Source organism: Dreissena polymorpha, chromosome 1 (genome assembly GCF_020536995.1).
Source record: "Dreissena polymorpha isolate Duluth1 chromosome 1, UMN_Dpol_1.0, whole genome shotgun sequence".
Lineage (NCBI taxonomy): Eukaryota > Metazoa > Mollusca > Bivalvia > Myida > Dreissenidae > Dreissena > Dreissena polymorpha.
The window spans coordinates 113,374,986-113,392,950 of record NC_068355.1 but is presented as its reverse complement, the minus strand read 5'-3'; the positions used below and the strand labels follow the sequence as shown (position 1 = coordinate 113,392,950).

The 17,965-nt window shown below is 33.6% G+C and overlaps 1 protein-coding gene across 2 annotated transcripts; it reads left to right on the top strand.

Moving 5' to 3' along the window:
• The first annotated feature begins 4,222 nt into the window (after nt 1-4,222).
• LOC127866824 (tetraspanin-7-like) lies at nt 4,223-15,560 on the top strand. 2 transcript variants are annotated; one of them, XM_052407665.1, is made up of 10 exons: nt 4,233-4,294; nt 5,630-5,847; nt 6,255-6,338; nt 7,997-8,221; nt 8,605-8,679; nt 9,022-9,123; nt 12,917-12,979; nt 13,536-13,676; nt 14,728-14,811; nt 15,116-15,560. In XM_052407665.1, the coding sequence occupies exons 3-10, from the start codon at nt 6,279-6,281 to the stop codon at nt 15,323-15,325; spliced, it is 960 nt and encodes a 319-aa protein (XP_052263625.1). In that variant the 5' UTR covers nt 4,233-4,294; nt 5,630-5,847; nt 6,255-6,278; the 3' UTR covers nt 15,326-15,560. The 2 variants fall into 2 exon arrangements, with proteins under 2 accessions (XP_052263623.1, XP_052263625.1); XM_052407663.1 differs by lacking the exon at nt 5,630-5,847 and having other exon boundaries at nt 4,223-4,294.
• Nucleotides 15,561-17,965: the final 2,405 nt, after the last annotated feature.

The window sequence follows — 17,965 nt, the reverse complement described above, 5'->3', positions numbered from 1 at the left end:
TGCTACAAATTGTAAGATACTGACAAAAGTAGGAAACACTTTCGACCAAAAAATGATGTCAATTATATTAATACTAATATAATTTGATAATTCATGATATGGAAGCACACCCACAAGAACGTAACAGGCGCTCGCAAGTAAAATCAATCATATAATTGTTTGGCTTCTATGATGTCTGGTCTTTTTAAGGTGTAGGAAATAGTGATCTATTTCCGCAAATGTTAAAACAAAAATCCCACAATACTTTTCTACAAAAATGGGAACGATATATCACGAACTTCAACCACCGTCTCAACATCTATCGTGCCCTATTACTTAAATTTCAAAAACTATTTAAAAGTATTAGGTCAATGTATATGTAGATCCACACTTGCAGTATCGGATTATTCTCGCACATTCTATAGAGTAAAACTGTAGATGGCACAAACCCATTGAAATTATTAGGAACGGTGCCAGTTTTGCATGAAACTAGAATATGACTTATACTTTCGTTTGGAATTCCCGGCGATCTAAGACAACTGTGTATTTAACGAAAATTTTGCACCGTTAAAGTAACCAGACTTTTATTAAATAAATAAACACAGAGAATGAAAATTAAATTACGCAAAATATTAATATATCTACTTCATAGCTTGTTCAATGCTATTTCCACATAATTTGAATCTCAAAAGAAATGTTGCGAAATAATAAATAAATAATGCACAGTTTTTACCCCTTTTAAAAATCATCCTGTATGATTTACTAATTGTAAATTGTAAAAGATGTTACAAATACAACAATGTTATTAACGCAAAATAAAATTGTTTGTTGCGACAGATCCGTTTAATATTAAATTCATGGTAAATGTTTCTGCTCCCTTAAGTAACAAATTGTGTTTTGTAACTTATCTTCACCGTAACTGCAATTATATGTATATACAAGTTACAAAGTTTGAACTCATTAGTAAATACTTATCGTTTTCCCATAGTCTAAATTTTCTTTTAAAAAGATAGCATAAAAAAAATTCGATTTTTGACGTAATATGAGTTCAAATATTCAATATTTAGTACACTCATGTCGTGTGCAATTTTTAGTATATATCTAAGAATTAGCATATTTTTAATAATAATTTTATCTGAATTTTCCCTTACATATCAAACAAAGTTCTATAAAAAACATTTAGTTCCAACATTTCCTTCAGAATGAGAGTCACTTTGATCTCTGTTAAGTTGCATAATCAATTTTTATAATTTAAACGTGAAATGTTGTATAAAATTAGAGTGTTGTAAAATAAATTTGCTGTAGTTTTCGCTGATTGATTCTTTGTCTGCACAGTTACAGCAAATGTTGTTTAATTGCGGTGATTACAAAAATTTTCGAAAATCTTCACATGGATTAGACTAAAAAGATCAAAACCAACATAATTAAAAGGGTAAGTGGTGTTAACATATATTAAATGAGCTCTTATATGTTTAGAGGTTTCACAAACATCTATCACAGTTCAAAATTCATTTGTAAACATCTGTTAACATTAATGACCAATTAAACCGTTCATGAAACAAACGTGCTGTCGTACCACACGTCCAAGTGGTTTCTTTAATTTCTAAAATATTGATATTAATTGATGGTAGCAATCCAACTAAGATGGTAAAATACATACAATACTAGCATTTCATGTCAATCCTGTACGTGGTCAACAACTTTGCCCATTCCTTTGAACATACACGAGTTTGGTATTCAAATTTAAGATTAAAAATAGCATAAGATAGTATTTTGATTTTATTAAACCCCAGTGCTATTCATCGTCGAATTTTAATTTGCTTTTCTTGTCAGTAAGAGGAATATAATCAGAAAATAAGCATATGCTTTACTAGTTCTGGCTACCATAACTTTAAATGTCGCTTTTTATGATTTTTGACTGGCGCGACTTTATAGTTATGGACCAACTCCATTAGGAAAGTCAACCAGAAATTCCCGAAAAGTTGACAGTTAACAAAGACCGGTCCAAAACAGCTTTTAAATGCAGTTATTGGCCCAAATCAACCACTTGATCGGAAAGATTGACATTTTTCACATTTAACTGATATATTCTTTCACAAAATACTATCTTAAACATTTAAAAATTATCTATTCTGCTCTTACATATCGAGAAAAGCAGCGATGTGACAGACTTTCTTGAAATGCGAATCTCCCGAGATTTCACGGTCGTCGACGTTATTTCTATTTTTAGTAACATACCATGTGCTCAAGTGTTTTCAAATTTAGAATGACATTTCCCGGTATTTCAGTTATTCTGGCTGTTTTGTAAACAAATTGTAGTGTAAATACAAACTCAAAGTAAATATTATTTAAAACTACCTGATTCACACTGAAATCAGTCTTATAATCCACCAGACGTAAGTTGTTAATCACAAATAATAGATTTCAGAAAACGAAAGTAATGTTTACAATTTCAGCATAAAATGTCAAGGTCGATCCGAAAGTATCCAAATGAAAACTCGTCACGTGACAAAGCGACAATGGCGTCAAAATTGTGATTTTCAGACCGATGAGAGTTATTTTCATCTTTTGTAAGATGCATTTGAAACATTTGAACATTAAAATATTCCTCGATGCAGTAATTTATATTCATTCACCAATATATGTAGAAATGTATCCAAGAAAATGAGCATTCTTTGATTTATAGCGTGACATAAATATGTTACGACTCTGGTTGACTTTCGATACGGGGTTGGCTTCAGCTTTCTTTAAGTTTAAGTTTCTTTAGCTAATGCTTTACTGAAATATTTAACAAAATGTAGGTAGTATCAAGCAAAAGCAAGAAAAGCAAGACAACTATGAAGTTCATCTGGTTTATATGGTGTCGGCCATTTACTTATTTTGTCACTTATGTCGAGTCGGTACTTACTCAATCACTACCTAGAAAATGGGTTCAAAGATGGATTGTGAGATGCCGCATTTACTCCTTACGTCATCAAATGCGTTTGAAGACCTCGCCGAACATCCGAGATGGAAAGATGGTCATAGCCGCACGACTCGTTGATGATGGTAACGGGAAAGTGTACACATGCTTCTAAGGAAAGGTGAGAATGATATATTTTAAGCAAACTAAAAATAAATGTTACAAAAGGGTCATTCAAAAGTGCAAAAACTTAACTTTAAGAAAAAGTTCTAAGATAAGGAAAAATGGGTCTCAAATTGAGATACAATCAAGGTTTTGCTCTCATTTGTTCTATTAAAAAAACACACAAATTGACACGTTTAACTGCATACGGACGCTAACGATCTTAACATTTATAACGGCCTGATATTACAATACTCGAAAATTATGTTCAAAAACTGAACAAAACTGTCCGAGCTGTAATTACAGAATGTGTTTTCTGGTCGCGTTGCCATCGAACAGAGTAAACCCCACGTTGTTGTTCAATGCATTAACCCATTTATGCCTAGTGGACTCTCCCATCTTTTTAAATAGATCAATTTATTTCCAAAATTAGGGATGTCTAGTATACTTATTTCTATATTTAGAATATTTCTTACAGAAATTCCTTCAAGCTAACAGTGTAGACCCAGATGAGACGCCATATCATGCGGCGTCTCACCTGGGTCTACGCTGTTTGCCAAGGCCTTTTTTCTAGACGCTAGGCATAAATGGGTTAAAGTCCTTTAATTCACCAGAACTCGTTTTTATTGTCGTTGGTTTACCTAGACTTAAACGACTGTTTGATTGTCTGAGTGGTGCTAAATTCGTTAAACATGAGACATCAAGTCTTGCTCACATAAAATAGTGAATTTAAGAATCGAATACAGAAAACACTGCTTTTACCATAGGACTTTGGACAATGGAATTTTAATAAACAACTTTTTGGGTCGAACATTTGGAAGGAGACTTGTATATCAACTTTTAACATGGGCTTTAATATTCACTTTTGCAGCACAAGTGATGGACAAGATAACTGATGTCTGTCGTCAAAATTATGCCTTTGGATTTTATTTAACGTGTATCATCTACAAGAGATGATATCAAGTATGTTTGAATGAAAAAAAAAATGTTTGAATGTTACTTAAATGAAAAAACATATCTGATATCTGAAAATAAAAGAATTAAATAACTTAAATTCAATATATTGTAATGGCTTTTGCATAAAAATAGTTGATATCAACCCGAGTTACCATATTTTAACATATTGTCACTATCTTATCATTATACCGAGAATAAGTCTTTATCTGCCTTCGTTTACAAGGTAAGATAACTAATTTTCATAATTGACGGCGGGTGTTGTAAATATACTACTGTGGATTAATATATGTATAGGTAAAATGAGTTTAATGTCATTATGAGGCTGTAATATATATCTCTTAAAGAAAATATTTGCTTCAATAATATTTCAAAGCATTGAACTCCAATACTTATTTTGTTTGTAAAACTAAGTAAATAATGTACCGATTTATCATAAATATGTTTGAATATTTAGTTTCTATTTGAATGATGTGTAACACAATTATTATATATATTTTGTGAATAAATCAGACTTTTATGTTGTAATTGTTTCAACGGTGGCGACATTAATATGACTTCATGACACAACTGCATGCGTAAACTGGTAGATTCATTGCTTTTAAAAACTATAATGAAAGTTAAATTGATTAGATGCATTGCTGTGATCTGTTTCGGTCTTTTGGGAAAAAACACAACCCACAACGCAATGCAATTTCATAATAATAATTGTATTTAACAACACGTACTGAATGATATTTGGTATCAGTCGCAAATTGTCATTTGGCACTGAATAACATGTGCGGCTTATAGTGCAAATTATGCAAAGTCATTATATTATCGAATTATATCGTATGTTTCGGTCATAGAAATCCCTTTGAACAACATAATACAAAATAAACAGAACCAATTTCAAGCTACCTTTTCATCTGTCATTTAAAGCTTTGCACATTTCAAGATCTTTCATTTAGCGAACTTTAGTAAGATCGTTATGACCATGCTATTTGTGTCTGTGAATAAGTTGAAGACAATAACATCATACTAAGTATCTCAGCCGCAAAATCTACGTCGGTCGCCATAAGCTTGATATCGTTTTTTAATCAGTCCGATATTATAAACAATCTCGATGCGAGGTTGTTTTGCCCATCGGCATTTCATATCAGTCGTTATGTTTGACTTGTTGATGTTGTTGTTGATGTCTTAATATGCTTCTTGCGCTTACCATCACGATCAGATCATTCTTTAAACAAATGAAATAAATCTTATATTATTAAGTTTAGACAAGTAAGATCTTTTTATACTAAAAATAATCTAACGAACCAAACTACTTAGCATATTGTAAATTCAAAAGCATAGCATTGATTGTTATATGCAGATGCTTACTATAAATGTCCCAAAGATCTCCGAAAACTTGAAATACACAATTCTTCACTTATCATAATCTCCTTTGTTTTCATTTTTCCGCTATATAGTTTGGACAATTATCCAGGAAAAGACATTTGGTCGAAACCGAACGCATATATCAATTTCAAACGAATATATTCATGGCTTTATCGGTCGGCTATCAGCAAAATAAGCAACTAGAAGCATGTTTATAATTAATCACATGTGTGTTTGTGATACGAATTTTAATATATTTTACCTCTTTTTTAGCAAATGCATTATTTGCTAAAAACGCAAATCGGACGGCGAACGGATTAACATCGCCTGTACATTTACATTGGGCAGATTTGCCGACACGCCATTTGTTTCCGATAAGTATCCGATATCGGTGTGCTGGTTCGATGGTTTTTGCCTAGGGGAATTTAAGCTTTGATGACCAATTCTTCATGCCCACTACAATAATAAAGATTAATCATGTTATTTCCCAGGTATGTGACACTATGTGTAAACAGAAACCAACGTCCACGCGTTGGGAATCATCTCTGTTAAAAGGCGAACATCACGTCCGGATTTATACTTACATTCCATACATAGCAAATGTTAAGAATTGAGCTAAAATCTTCCTCAATATTTACACAATAAACACAATAATACATTAAAGGGAGATATGAGACATTATTAGGTTAGTAGTCGATGTATCAGGGATACCAATCATTGACAAAAAAGCCTATATAACATGGAATGTGCTCATTTCACTACATCACGTGCCCCAAGTTCAATCAAATCCTAGTTACTGTAAGCAGTAAACGATAACATTTGTATCCTTCTGTTCCTTTTTTAAAAATAGTGTCACACCAATTTGATAAGCTTTAACACGTTTGTGATTTTGTTTCAGAAGTGAACCAGAACCATTCTAGAAATGGATTGTTTCGGCCGTCTAGCCAAATGTAGCCTTAAGTTCTTCAACATTATTTTCATGGTACTTATCCGGTTTTTCATTGGTTTTTCATTTGCCATTTACATATAAAGTACTTATAATATTTCTGTATTATTATGTCAATTGCTCAAGTGCAAACCCATAATTCATACTGAACAAAACCGAATTTGTTATCACGACACTTTTATAATAATTTTGAACATATCTGAGGGTATGAATTGACACTTACACTGCAGTATTTCCGTTATTCAAAATTGTAATAAAAATGTATGCCCGGGAGAGTGATGTCTAAGTGCCAAAAGTAGTCAAAGAAATGAATTTTCAAACATTGGCTCGGGTTTAAAGGGATATTTTGTTTTACAGATTTTTGCATGTATTGAAGTTAAATGCTTGATAAATGTAAACATTGGATCTAAAAAGCACCAGTCAACTGGGCTCGAACCACAGATCCCTGGAGTAAAAGTTCATCGCTTAGACCACTCGACCATCAGGCCTCATACAATGAGAGATGTATTTTATACTTTATATACTTTGTAGTATCACAAAATATAAAGACAACAACAAAACTCTCCAAATTATTCAAGCGTTTCGAGTTGCATTCAACGCTTTATAATTTTCAGGTTTTTTAATCGACAAAAGATGCATACAATTGATATTTTAGAGCATGGTAATTGTTCAGTATGACTGTTTCCTTACAAATATCATTACTACAACGAAAATGTGCGAATCTGAAACAGTTAAAAAAAATGATTTTGTCGATTTACCAAAACGTGAAAAGGCCCGTTTAAGGTGTCTCACCTGTATACAGAGATGACATTCATGATTGAGCAAAATATGTATTTTGTTTTAATAGAATTCTAACGGAGGCGAACCTTAAATAAGTTGTAGCAAAACAGATGAAGCATTTTGGATATGTGTAATATGGAATTGTCAATTGTAACAACAATTCACGTAACAGCATTAATATGTACTACTACTACTACTACTACTACTTCTACTACTACTACTACTACTACTACTTCTACTACTACTACTACTACTACTACTACTACTACTACTACTACTACTACTACTACTACTACTACTACTATTACTGCTGCTGCTGCTGCTGCTGCTGCTACTGCTACTACTACTACTACTACTACTACTACTACTACTACTACTACTACTACTACTACTACTACTACTACTACTACTTCTACTGCTACTACTACTACTACTACTACTACGACTATTACTACTACTACTACTACTACTACTTCTACTACTACTACTACTGCTACTACTACTACTAGTACTACTACTACTAGTACTACTACTACTACTACTACTACTACTACTACTACTACTACTACTACTACTACTACTGCTGCTGCTGCTACTACTATTACTGTAGCTATTACATTATCGACTTCTACTGCCACTTTTACACTACTACTACTTCTTCGTCAACAACTATCCGCCCATTTGATATTTCTTTCATGTTACCCTCTCTCTGACATTAGCATTATTGAAAGTGATAAAAAGTTGTTTTAAAACAAAAAGGAAAAAAACATTCCCAAAAAGGAGACACATTAATTGTAGAACAGCGACACATGACTCAGCAAAAGAAACAATTAAATGTGTATTTTGTTGTTAACAGCTTTGGAAAGCCGCCATAGTGTCAAAAAGCATATGATTACTGCTATATATGTCAACAGGTGTCGGGGATTGGAGTCATTCTAGTCGGGAGTTACGCAAAATATCAAATTGACTATTCTTACATGAAGCATATTTTGGATCCCGAAGTAAACACCGGATATGACTCTGCCTGCATGGTTCTCATCATCTTTGGTGTCGTCGTTCTTCTCATTGCTGTATTCGGCTTCTTGACTGCCTGTCTGCCAGAGAGATGTTCTTACGGAAAGAAATTCTTCGGCGGATTGGTAGTTGTTTTTTTGTGTGTTTGTTTCGTGTTTGAAAAGTCTAATATGTTGCATATAAAAGTCTAATATGTTGCATGTTACAGTCACTTGATAGCTTACCTTAACTGAAGTACTTTCTATCGGGTTTTAATTGCATTCGTTTAAGCCAGCGCAAATTATCGAGTGCTGTATCAAACATGCATCGCAATTATGCTACCGTACCCGTGGGTATAGCCTTATTGATTTTAATTGCAGAAAAACGTTTTTCTCTACAAATAATAATAACAAGTGACCCATACCGAATTTTGTTCTTGATCTGCCCTTAGCGTTGGTAAAAGTCAAATCTCGGAATGTCTCATCGCACGTTGTCAGTAGCAAACATATTGTTTATTACTATTTTTCAGTACATCTTCTTCCTATCGCTGTTATTAATAGGTGAACTTGGAGGTGGAATAACAGCTGCAGTTTTCAAGGGAAAGGTATGTTTTTAATAGTAGAACATTTTACTCAGACACATTTTGTCTCGTATAAATGATCATGCAAAATGTAGTAATTGGTGTGTCAGTATTATTCTTAATCTTTGCACTAAACTGGGCTACGGTTTATACGACGCTGCACTTTATAGACGGAGGATCGTTATCACATAATTAGCATAATGTTGTGATGATTCTGTGAGTAGAAACCATTTTAAAAGCATTTGATATGTATTTGTTTCTTCTGAATATTGTGTTGATCAACGTGCAGCTAATAATAAAAGCGATGCAGGTCATGTGTGTGTATTATGTGCATGAAGTATTTTGTACAATTTTTTTGGCAAATAGATAGACGATCAGTTGCCAGACATTCTGAAAAAGTCGCTGGGTTCGCATTATAAGCCAGGCCTTAATCTGCAGGCAAAGGCTTGGGACTATGTGCAAGTCTGGGTAAGAACGTATGATTTTATATTTACTGATCAGATTGATAAAAAGTTTTTAACGTTATTCGCAGCGCTGAGAAAACATGTATTTTTTCGTCCGTTTATTGCACGTGGTACATACAAAATAGACCTAAGTCTATGGGTTGATGTACTTTCATTCATATGGAGGTGATCTCAGATCTAACGACGAAAAGCACACATGCATGTGATACAAGCTAATATAACAATAAACTCGTTTGTACTTACGGATAAGTTTCGAAAACTGTACATTAATTATACATAGTAGAAGATTGAATCCGTTTTTTTGCATAACCAAATTCTCTTGCATTTGAAATCTACTATCCCACATTGAAAGGAAAATGGTTAAATTTTTAACAATACCATTATGTTTATTAACATGTACGAGGAAGTTATTGTGTTATATTATGGTTTCTTTGTCAATACATTACGTTATTTCGAAACCGTTACGATAGATGCGTTCATCGACACGTCTGGAAAAGCCGCTTGAAAAGCAAGAATAAATCTGCAAAAACAACTTCTTGTATTCAATACATTTCTATTTTGGCTAAATAAATGATAAGCATAAACCGATCAAGACGCATTTGATAATTGTTTTTAGATCATATAAAGTCAAAGATCTAGAACGAAATGGCAGACTTATGTACAATGCTTATTTAAAGGTCCGAAAGAATTATTAAACTAGATTGTTTAGCAACAAAAAAATGATGGGCAGACGAACTTGCGCATACCTAAATGAGTGTTTAGTGAACTTTATGTATATAAATTATAAATAATAAACTTGATCAGTCATTTTCTGTTTTCGTTAAGGCAGCAATTTTCACGTGGTTGCCTTTGTACTTCTCTGTGGAATGAACAGATGCAAAACAAATATTTAGGTTCGAATTAATGATGACTCACGGGAGATGAGAAATATAAATTATGACCACATAATAGAACAAGATAAGTATTGATGCAAAGCATCAAAGGGCGTCGGGAATTTCAGTGTAAAAGGCACTCAATGAAGTTACATGGAACGATTTTTTTTCTACTGTAAATATTAATATATTGGCCAATTATTTTAAACAAAATAGAAAAAAGATACTGGTATAACCATTATCTATAATTTTGTGTTATAACCCCCAAATAACCATTATTTATGATGTTGGGTTTTAACCCTCAAATAACCATTATCTATGATTTTGTGTTGTAACCCCCAAATATTTCATAGTTCATTTTATTTACATTGGTTTCCCTTTTTTACTTGCATCCGTGTGCAGTTTTCATTAATGGAACAGAACTGTGTAGGTTTTAAAAAATCTGCTTCATCTTGTAAGCATAATTTCATATTTTTCTCAACTTCAAGGGGAGATGATTCTGAACTTATTCTTACGTTGCTCATTTACGATAGGGGTTGAGTACTCATTGATATGAAAACACTGTAAAAGTTTGAAAAAAAAATTGAATGAAAACTGTAAATTGCATAAAGAAGCTGCATTTCACAATACTTTGAAATTGAGTAAAAGATTATAATAGATTTATTGCTCCGATATTCATCATTTTCAATAGGGTTCGAGTAATACTGATATAAAAACACTTAACAAGTTTGATAAGATTCAGACGAAAGTTGTGAAATATTTTAAACAAGTGGAAATTGTTTATTTAGTCAAATTTAATAGAAAAAAATTCTGGACTTATTGTCCCGATGTTTCTCATTTTAAATGAGGTAAAAATGCTCATTGATATGAAGACACTGTAATTTTGGAAAGAATCTGATGAAAAATGTTGACATAATCACCTAACCAAGCAGTTTTTCACTTTTATTTTTAAATTCAAAGAGACATAATTCTGGACTTATGGTCCGATATTGCTCATATAGAGTTTGGGTTGGGTCCTCATTGATAAAAGTTTGGGAACAATCGGATGAAAATTTTGGACTTCGAACAACGATTTCAAAATTTCTCAAATTCTAAGGAAGATAACTATGGACGTAATGGTCGGATAATGCTAAAGGTCCCATACCACCTCGATAGTAATACGTGTCGCGCTTCGCGCTCTATATGTGATTCTTAAAAAAACTCCGAGGAGTGCTTGACTCTAGGGAAACGGGTTGCTGGGACACAGCTCCTCCTTGATAAGCGGCTGCTTCCTTTATCGCAACTCATTGTTACAATTAATAATACGTTTCGCGCTTCGCGCTCTATATGTGGTAGGGATAGTACTTAGGGCCTATGATAGACAACCATAAAAATACATGGATAAAAGATGTGTTGTTTGCATTTATTTGTTAATATAAAAACACGTGTATTTTTTGATAAGATATTTAAGTGATGTAAGAAATTTTAATTAACGTTGTCACCACGCGGCATCCATTAATTTTAATAAAAATGTCCAATTGTAGTAAAATGGATTTTAAAGTATCTACATAAAATAAAGCTTTATTATATTTATTAACCTGACTGAAAAAAAAATGTCAGCCGCCGAACTGTTCCGTTCGTGCCGTAACCCGGGATTGAACCGGGGGCCTTTAGATGATTGTTGCGTAAACAACTTCAGTTTAACGCTCTCCCAACTGAGCTGACATCATTTATGTACTGCTATTTGGTGAAGTTGTGTATGGCGATCGTTATTATATGTCTATTAATAAACTTATACATTGTACGTTTTCGTACCACTACGCCTTCCAATAAACTTGCTTTCGCGATAGGTCGTCAAATATCGTACTACATTGATTCTCCACTAAATAAGCAAATTAGAAAAACCACAAAATAAATATATTTTGATTATGTTTTGTTTTTATACAAAACCAGAAAGTTTCGCGTATTTTCCCAGTCCCTGTGATCTTTCCCCTGTGATCAGTTGTGGATCAGTTATTAATTAAAACAATTAGCTTTGCAATGTTGTAATAAATGTAATAGGCACAAATGCAGTACTTATTTACACTTATTTACACACAAAAATCACCACTATGCAATATAATTTTAAAACAAAAATATATACATTGATCCTTAAAATAACTTCTCCTCCCATAAGCGAAAAAAAATTCATTACATACTAGTCGCCGCTCTCCAGAGCGACGCCAATGACGGTTTATGAACTACGGAATACCGTTAGGGCCATCGTGGTTACACATAAAAATCCAAGGGGCGACAATGCGATAGTGCGATAGTACGATGGTGACAATGCGATAGTACGATGGCGACAATGCGATAGTATGATGGCGACAATGCGACAACGCGAAAGTACGATGGCGACAATACGATAGTACGATGGAGACAATGCGACAACTTGATAGTACGAAAGTCATATCATACTGTCGCCATCGTATCATCGCATTGTCGCTATCGAACTAACGCATTGTCGCCATCATACCATCGCGTTGTCGTACTGTCGTCATCGTATTATCGCAATCGTACTATCGCACTGTCGCCATCGTATTGTCGCACTGTCATCATCGTATAATCGCACTATCGCAGTATCGCATTGTCGCCATCGAACTATCGCACTGTCGCCATCGTATTGTCGCACTGTCGTTATCGTATTATCGCACTATCGCATTGTTGCCATCGTACGTTTGCACTGTCGCCATTGTTTTGTCGCACTGTCGCCGTCGTATTATCTCATTGTCGCCATCGTACTATCGCGTTGTCGTATTGTCGCCATCGTACTATCGCATTGTCGCCATCGTACTTTCGCGTTGTAGCCAACGTACTATCGCACTTTCGCATTGTCGCCCTCTGGATTTTAATGTGTAACCACGATGGCCCTTACGGTATTCCGTAATAAACTCATATGTTTTTCAGTTGACTTGTTGCGGCTCAAAAGGGCCTCAAGATTACTATGGATCACATTTCAACGACACGAACGTATGTCTTTATCGTCAGATGCGCTCACCAAATATTAATTAGTTCGAGATTGGCTCAGACATATTTCTGTCATAATACGTACTCTCGTACACGCAAGTTTTAGATACAAGTTTTATGATTAAACTATTCGGCTTCATACCATAATTTCCTGAGCTATTTTAGATGAACGTTGAAATGTGCACATACATTAAAGGTAGCAAAAAATACTCTTATATTATTTAAATCGTTTTGAAGTGAATATTGCAGTTAACATATGAACTCTGGTCCTAAGAACGACAAGAAGAATGTCAAGAATGTCAATTTATTAGTTTCAAAACGCGTACATACATACATATAAACGTATTTATCTATTGACGAGCAATATTTCAATAATCAAGTTAAACAATAGCTATATGATATTGAGAGACACTCTGAAAAGTTTCTTAAAATTGTTATATGGTTCATTAAAGCGAAATTTGATATATTTTTTGTGTGAATGTATGTCGTACGATAATTTTAAACAACCGAATAGTATATAATTCAACACGCTTAACAGATTAACCGTGTTACCTTGCAGCAACACGTACCAGACACGTGCTGCGTCATGACAAATAATGATCCGGAACTGCCCCATGTTAAGAACTCTACAGAATGTCAACTTGAGGCCTATCAGATACAACATAACGCTACTTCCACTTCTGATTTCATCAAGAAAGAGGTAAAAATTATATATGTGTAAGTCGATTTATTTCAAGATTGTTAGCTTTTGGAGTTTAATATTTTACGAATAAAATAAACTCTTACATGGTCAGAAAATTATTTTAATCTTAGAACAGTTTTCTTTATACTGATAGTAATACTTTAAAGGGAACGTCAAACTACGGCGGCATAAAGGGGACATAGGAAATATTTTATTTAACTATTTCTATGACGTGCGCACGTCATAGTTATGACGTGCGCACTTCAAGGCTATGACGTGCGCACGCGATAGATATGACGTGAGCACTTCATAGTTATGACCTCCCACGTCATACCTTTAACGTGTGCACGTCATAGTTATGACGTGCGCATGCCATAGTTATGACGTGCGCACGTCATAATTATGACGTGCACACGTCATAGAAATAGTTAAATAAAATATTTCTCCTATGTTATATTATTTAACTATTTCTATGACGTGCGCACGTCATAGTTATGACGTGCGCACGTCAAGGCTATGACGTGCGCACGTCATAACTATGGCGTGCGCACGTCATAGCTATCGCGTGCGCACGTCATAGCCTTTTTTTTTAAATTGTATTCTTGTTTTTTTACTGGAGATTTTTAGGTCAAATGTTTTAATTTATCAATATTAAGCATTTAATGACATGCTTCAATACATGCCAAAATCTGTTGGACAGCCCCTTTAAAACAAACGAAAGTTTTAAACTGTAGAACAAAAATACTGGAACATCTTGTGTTCATTCATTCACTGATGGTTTGTGTGGTATATACGTAGATAATACATTCTTGATTACTTCAATGTTCAAACACAAGACACAGAAAAAGTAAAGCTGAGCAATGTCTTACTATAATTTACTCGAATCCATATATATACGGTTGCTATGCTAAAATGTACTAGTCAATTATATTCGCCACGAACAGCCATTTTATTTACACGTTTCCGACACAAATGTAATAATTTCTGTATGTATTTTATTTACAGATTTGCTAAAGTTAGAGAGAGTATGCCATGAATGCAATTATCACATATATACGTCTTTTTACAGGGTTGCTATACTTCGTTTGATTCGCAAATTAAAAGTCACGTTGCTCTGTTAGTTGGCGTCGGAGTGGGCATTGCCATGCTAGAGGTAGCACATTTTCCAGTCTCAATTTAGATGTGCGTCTTTATATCTAAATATCCATACTGTTTGATCTAGCCAAACGAAAATTTAAAAGCGCTTTAAACATATTGTCAGTGTTTTCATCATGAATGTCAACTTTTGATTTATTTTTCCAATTTTATTTAGTTTTTTTGGGACTGAACCAAAAGCTTTTATTACTAACAATATTAAAACGTGAATGGATATGCGGTATTATATTTCTTAAAGAAAGAATTATACAAAACCAACATGTTACCAAAGTATGGTGTGTATCTTTTGTGTACTTTTTCAGTTGCTCGGCATTTTACTGGCCTGTTACTTGATAAGAAAGGGACACGACAATTACGACGACGATGATGATGATGATCATAATAATGATGATGATAATGATCCAAGGGGTCTTGATGCTGATGATGAATCTACAAATAATAATGATGATGATAATGATACAAGGGATCGTGTTTGTACAAATGAAACGTTGAACTGTGTAGGTTGTATCTGACCGAGTATGTAGAAAAGATAACATGTAAACAAGTATATTGCATGTGTTGCCCTTCAGGACAAACTTTAGACAGTTGTAATTTTTAACAATTTGTCATACATTTTACTATTTTCTTTTGTATTTAAATTGTAATAGGAATTTCATGTCAAGGAAATCACATATTTGCGTAAGTAGTCGAAGCATTTTTTCCAAATACGAATAATAAATAACTATAAATGCATGTAATGTGCTTAAATGGTTTTGTTTGTGTGTCCCTTGTACATACTCATCAACAAGAGCGCTTACAAAAGGTCATCTAAAAGTTCATCAACCAATTAGTTGTGTTAATAAATCAATATAACACATGTGTGACACCGTATTCGATATTTTTAAACCGGACACATTTATGGACCAATCCTATTTCAATGAAGAAAGTGTGGCCTATGACATCAAAAGCCTGGGGGTCTTGCACCTAAACGGCGTCTTGGAACTAAACGAGCACAACTATTTTTTACAGCCGTCATACCAGAGTACTTTCTTTCTTTGTCTACCTCATCCTGACTTCATGAGGACTTGCTGACACGAGCACGAACACAAAGTTAGGTAGATTATAAGCTTTTATTATTTATCTATTGTTCTATATGAGCGCGACCCTGAATTGAAAAAAAACCCACAAACAACTAAGACAAATAAATTTTTTCTCTTTTATGTATTTTCACCAAAACCCGATATTTGATTCAAAGCTGAAATAAAAATTATGCCGACCGCTAAAATAAATTGCAAAAAGGAATAACTACGACATTGCAAATAACAGTCAAAATAACGAGGCCATCGTTTGATACTTATGGATAATATAAAATATCTTACCAGGATCCGTGTACGGTTCTTTCAGGTCTAAACAACGAATATGCGAATATAATCCAACAAGAGAAAATGTATCTTGAAGAAGATAGTCTGTTAGACCACTTTACAAAATTTTAGAAATTACAAATCTCATATTGTTTTCCAAACCTGGCAAGTAACAAACGTCTTTTAGCATATATTTCATTGGATTTAAAAACAATCAGATTCATATGCAAATTCTGCTTAAAATGTTTAATACAAAACACTGAATAACGGAATATTGCCGAAATGACAGATAATTGTCAACGGTAAGCACATTTTATTTAAACCAGACAGGTCACGTATCAGAATTAGCCAATCCGCTAGTTTTTGATAAAACAGGTCTGTAAAGGTCTGTTATATAACCATTCAAATAAAATTGTTTAGGTTGAAATATATATATATATTCATGTTGTAAGAGATGGATTTCTTGTATATTTGTTTGACACTTAAAAATTATTGATAAGTTATGAGTTTCTAGTATATATTTTTGCAGCAAATCAGAATCTTTGTATTGACTCGCTTTTTGTAACACACAATATTGCTCCAGATCTAGTAAAACTTAAATAAAATATTAGCATTTCATTTGTGATTAAAAAATGTACAAAGATCTCACATGAAAAAAGCTTACAAAAATGCGCAATGTTTTAAATTTAAAGTAAAAAAAAGTATGTAAGTGAATGAGAATTTTAAAAAGCGTTAAGCGTTTAAAACTCCGAGTTAATACGTTTTAAACGAACATTGTTTTCTACTTATATTTATATTTTTTAGTTATCCGGTAAAAGTATGTACCTTATTTTTATTTCTCGAGCCCGATTTAATTTTATCGAAAAATGTGCATGAAAAAAAAGTGTATATCCAGTTTGCCATATGCCTTTTAGGGTCATGACGGGTTGAAGTTTATACCATGTTAAAAACTGACGTTGTTAGAATGTTTGGGTCATAGTTGTAGTTCCAACAAAAGTACACAGTAGAAAAATTAATTTGCTGGAGTAGTAATGACCTAGTTTGCAATTCCCACTGAAGATTTCTTGCGCAAACCTACCGTCAACTAACCGACGACTGGCTGTAATTCCACTGCGTTTTTTCTACGATTGTACCGAGTGTTAAGTTTTTTGCTCAAAACGTTCATTCAGTCGACGTCGCCTCTTTAAAATGTTTTTACGAAGTCTAAGTGCATGCGCCATAAGTATACAGTAAATGCCCTGTCATATATCCAACTAGGGACATTCTACAACGAAAACGATGGAATTTGGTCGGAGGCGCAAAGTCAATTTTGCCTCGTAGCATTACAAAATTTGATCATGTACATCCGAATTCTTGTTTCGCTTTCTCGTATTTTGATCATGAAGATTAATATATTAAACGATGAATCCATACATTGCTTATGGTATTTATAAATTGGCTCTGTAAACTGCCTCTCTTTCGGTGACAAATCGGTCAAAAAGAATTATTACCGTTTTAGTGACGGATACAACCATTTTTAATTATTATTTTGAATTAAAAACATTTTCACAAGTTAAAACAAATGACGATGTCTGACGTTAACTATGAACCTGTTAAATAAGTAAAATTTATATACTACAAAACGTTCAAGGCTTGGGACTTAGCGTGTGGTGAATCATCGAGTACACTGCACTTCAATTAATCATTTTGTGTGAACAAAACGAGTTGGAATGTAAGGGCTCAGCAGGGAATCAAACCTTCCACCACTGAATTCTGTCCACATGCGATCCTTTATTAAGGGCAAGGAAAATTTTGCCTAAACAAATTGATAGA

Bases quoted from the DNA above. Each gene is read 5' to 3' on its own strand.
- LOC127866824 (XM_052407663.1), top strand. From the start codon at position 6,279: ATGGATTGTTTCGGCCGTCTAGCCAAATGTAGCCTTAAGTTCTTCAAC. The intron at 8,680-9,021 runs GTATGTTTTTAA...TTTGGCAAATAG, and splicing joins CTGCAGTTTTCAAGGGAAAG to ATAGACGATCAGTTGCCAGA. The intron at 14,812-15,115 runs GTAGCACATTTT...GTACTTTTTCAG, and splicing joins TGGGCATTGCCATGCTAGAG to TTGCTCGGCATTTTACTGGC.